At 39.8% G+C, this 4,005-nt stretch overlaps 1 protein-coding gene across 1 annotated transcript in view; it reads left to right on the forward strand.

The window, feature by feature from the left end:
- The window catches only part of Col5a2 (collagen, type V, alpha 2), a 141,428-nt gene that overhangs the window by 92,736 nt on the left and 44,687 nt on the right, over positions 1 to 4,005 (forward strand). The window contains exons 12-13 of the mRNA XM_005373323.2: positions 490 to 543; positions 3,424 to 3,477. Of these exons, the coding sequence (XP_005373380.1) occupies positions 490 to 543; positions 3,424 to 3,477 (108 nt within the window). The remainder of the gene's footprint in view (positions 1 to 489; positions 544 to 3,423; positions 3,478 to 4,005) is intronic.

Consider the following 4,005-nt stretch of genomic DNA (forward strand, 5'->3'; position numbering starts at 1 on the left):
CCAATGCCCAAAATGAAGGAAGGAAAGGTTTATTTAGCTTACAGTTTGTGGAGGTTTCGGTCCATACTTGGCTGGCTCCGAGGCAGAAGGTAGCAAAGCAACAAGAGCAAAGCGGGGAACGGCAGCTGAACAGCAAATAGCCAGAGCAAACCGGAGGAATGGCGGCAAGCAGCTTTTTTCCCTGCCTTCCATCGTAAACAAGCTACCCCCACCTAAGGGGCATGTAGCTCTCACATAATCTTTGCCCTCCTCTTCCACAGGCTCAGGATGTATACAAAGTAAGCACTCTGGCTTCCTGCTAAGTTACTTAGCCAAACCTCTAGACTCCCTAAGTTGACACAATGTATCAACCATAACAATGGGGTACAGCATCACAGGTGAACTTTCCAAAGACTTTTTATCTGCAACTTATTTGTGATCTAGTCTAACAGAAGAATGTTTCAATCCCTCTAAACCATCCCTTTGTTTTTCTTTTTTTCCCTCATTAAGGGAGAAGCTGGTAGGAACGGAAACACTGGTGAAGTGGGATTTACAGGATCACCCGTAAGTCTGTACTTCTCAAAGTAATGACATAAAGGCAATCTTAAAGAAATAAAGAACATTAAAATAACTCGCAATTATTGTATGCTTATGTATTAGGCACTAACTAAATGCAGACCACTAAGCAATGTTTCCTTTGTGAAGACATAAACTATCACAAGACATTTAGCCAGAATTCCAGCTAATTGCACCTCCCTGCTTTGTATTGGCACCAGATGAATAACTAAGCCTAGAGCCAGAGAGTTAGATCATAACCTAATATGGATTAGAGTGTTATGGATACTCTCCAAACTGACTATCACATTGTCAGAAAATAAGAAAAAAATTTTCAGAAGCCACTGGCCTTTTGACAATTCCAACATTTCAATTCTATTCTTTTCTTTTTTTTTAAATTTTATGTTATCCCACATGTCTAAAACAATAGCCTGAAAGAGATTGTTAACTTGTTTATCATCGAGGGACAATAAGTTGTGGATGAGCCGACTCATTGCCTGCTCCATAAACCCTAATGTTGGCAGAGATTCTGGATTAATATTCTGGGTCCTAAAATCTTATGACAAGATGTGATGATCGCCAGGCTTCCCAACACAGCTGTTTTCTTCCCTCTGGACTCACTAAAGGGACAGGTCTGTGGCCACCTTCTCCACCAGAATTCATGACCTGGGCCACTAGAAGAATCCTTGCACCCACCTGTCTGTCGCTCCTTATGTTGCTTTGCTGGGTCCTCCTTAAGGAGTACTACACTAAAACAGGGACAATCAGTGCATGATAAGCGGTGAAAGTTCTCCTCTGGCATTCCTACTCTTACGGTTTTTCCTACCCGACAGCACCAAGCTGATCCAGCCTCCTCCTTATAATATCTCCTATCATTTCCCAATGTTTCTACCACTTAGTGCAACCTTAGTACTGCCTTCCTCTCTACTCCCTGAAATTGATGAAGTTCAATGCTAGGGATTATGATTTTTTTTTTTTAAAACAAATGAATGCTGACCTTTAACAAATGAATTTCCAGGGCTCTAAGGATTATTTAATTTCAGTTGTGAAACCCAAAACCCTTCCCCTTTCTCCCTTTCCTTTGGTCTTCCACCCATCAATCTGGGAAGGAGATGCTGACGGAGGCCTGAAGTTTAGTCGCCAGCACAGATGTCTTTTGCACTCACAGCGGGGTGCTCTGTGGGGAGGGAAGGTGCCCTGCCAGCTCGTCACAGATGCGCTCTGTGAGCTTGGTGCAAGCACGTGTGATTGCGCCGTGATGACAGTCCTGGGTCAGCGGAATGAGAATTCTTTATGAGCACTGGGACATCTGGTTCATTTTCTTGTTATGTTAGGGGTATGTAATCGCAGGAGAATTTCCCTCCCAGGCCACAGAGCACTGAAGTTAACTAATTATTTGAAGTAACATATCTCAGTAATTCTTCTATAGGCTCAGATGGGTGTGCATTGCATTGCCAGGCCCGGATGGAAGGGAGACAGATCTCAGGAAAAGGGAGGATTCCTGTTGCAAAACTTAAAGAGAATTCTTGGCAGGAAGGAATTCCCAAGCAGGGTTATGTAAACAGAAGAATTAGTGGGAACTCATTTGCTCAGAGAGCAGATTCAGCCTACCTCTGCTCTGATACTCTCAGAACACTAAAGAAATATTTTCCTTGCAAGAAGTCACAGAGGAATGATTGCTCTGACCTTAGCATATGGATTTCATTTATCAAGTTGTTTATTCATTCACTTAGTACAGAGTGGATGAGGGCTGTGAGTTGCGGGACAGGGGGGTTTTATGGTCTATGTAAGACTGCTAGCATGGGAGAAGAGCCTCCCTAGGGAAGATTAAAAACACTGTGAGAACTGGAAATATTAAAACTTTTTTTCCATTCAGTTGTTTACCCAGCAACTGTTCATCAAATGCCCACTAGCCAGGCATGAGGCTGCATGATAAGGATATGAAGATTAATGATAATAATTAAAAATTGATAATAACTGATAACATCAATCTGAGCTCTCAAGGAGCAAAATCCACTGGTGGCAGTGTAACAGAAATTCAATGCAAAACCAAATTAATGTAGTCAAGAAAAATAAGGAATAATTAGATCACAGGACTGTTATCTCTTTTAAGAGAATATAAAGAAAAAGTTTCAAGCACTGTTTCAAAATAGTTGTACTGCTGAATGTGATTTTTGTTGTATTACATTTGTTTTTTCTAAGTTTATGGTGCTTCTGTGGGAGATATATAAAGTTGGCAGAGATTTAGAAATTGTGAAGTCAAGAGACCCAGCCATTCTCATATTTTCTGACTTGTCTGTTGGATATTTCACTTCACTTATTTTTAAGGAATTAGAAATCCACAGAGATAGCCTTTAACTCTTCATAAAAATTGTGGATTACCGTATAATATTATCCATTCCATTGTATCCTGCTGCCAATGTTCAGAAATTCAGAGAAAATTACAAACATTGCCTTGCTACAAATGAATTTACTCTTGTACTGGAAATAAAATACAATATAAAGTGGGAAAATTGTTTTCCTCCTTATATTCCTCTCCTCAATTTTTCCCTTATTTAAAGACCTAGTCAATTAGGACACAGCATGTTGCTTCACACATATTTTTTCTTGGCCACTAATAATGACACAGAGAGAGCATTTCAAAATTGGAAAAGGTCATCAAACCAGTAGCCAGTATCTGGCGTTAGTCTACACTTTTGTGCAAATCATGTTTCCATTTCTGAGTTTGATGTGTTACTTTTTGATCACCAAATACCTGTTGAAGGATAAAGGTATACTGCTATGTTGATCAAAACCATGTACCGGATTTTGTTTTGAAAAAAGGATATTAAGCAATTCTCTATTCACATTCATGATGCTAAAATGCCTTATCTATTTATTTTTTCCCAGGGAGCTCGAGGTTTTCCTGGGGCTCCTGGTTTGCCAGGCCTGAAGGGTCACAGGGTGAGTCCAATCTCTGGTAGGGCTCTATGATACCATGCTTTATGGAGTAGGGTCTGGTGAGCATTACCTTGGACATCTTTACAATTCTCTTTGCCAACTCTTCTTAACTGGCTGTGGTTGCAATATGCCCTGGTAGAAAATCACAATGTTCTTTTACACTGTGAATTTCAATTGATTTTTAGAAACAAGTACAGTTTAAGCTCTGACTGTATTAACGGCTATGTTACAAAAAAAAACAGTGGTGAATGAAAGCAGGCTCTGACTAGCAGCTTCAGCTGATAAAAGACACAGTTAAGAAAATAGGAAGTAGTGGAATAAATGACATAATTCAAGTAGAGAGTGCACCAGGCACAGGAGGGACCCGGTCACCCTAGTCTTGAAGGTAATAGGATGGTTCTTGTGTACTTCAAGATAAGATGGCTCTCCTCCATATTATAATATATAGGTTAAGATATTTCTTTTCATTTTCTTTCTTTCTTTCTTTCTTTCTTTCTTTCTTTCTTTCTTTCTTTCTTTCTTTCTTTCTTT

This window comes from Chinchilla lanigera, unplaced genomic scaffold (assembly GCF_000276665.1).
Source record: "Chinchilla lanigera isolate Chin_1 unplaced genomic scaffold, ChiLan1.0 scaffold00002, whole genome shotgun sequence".
Lineage (NCBI taxonomy): Eukaryota > Metazoa > Chordata > Mammalia > Rodentia > Chinchillidae > Chinchilla > Chinchilla lanigera.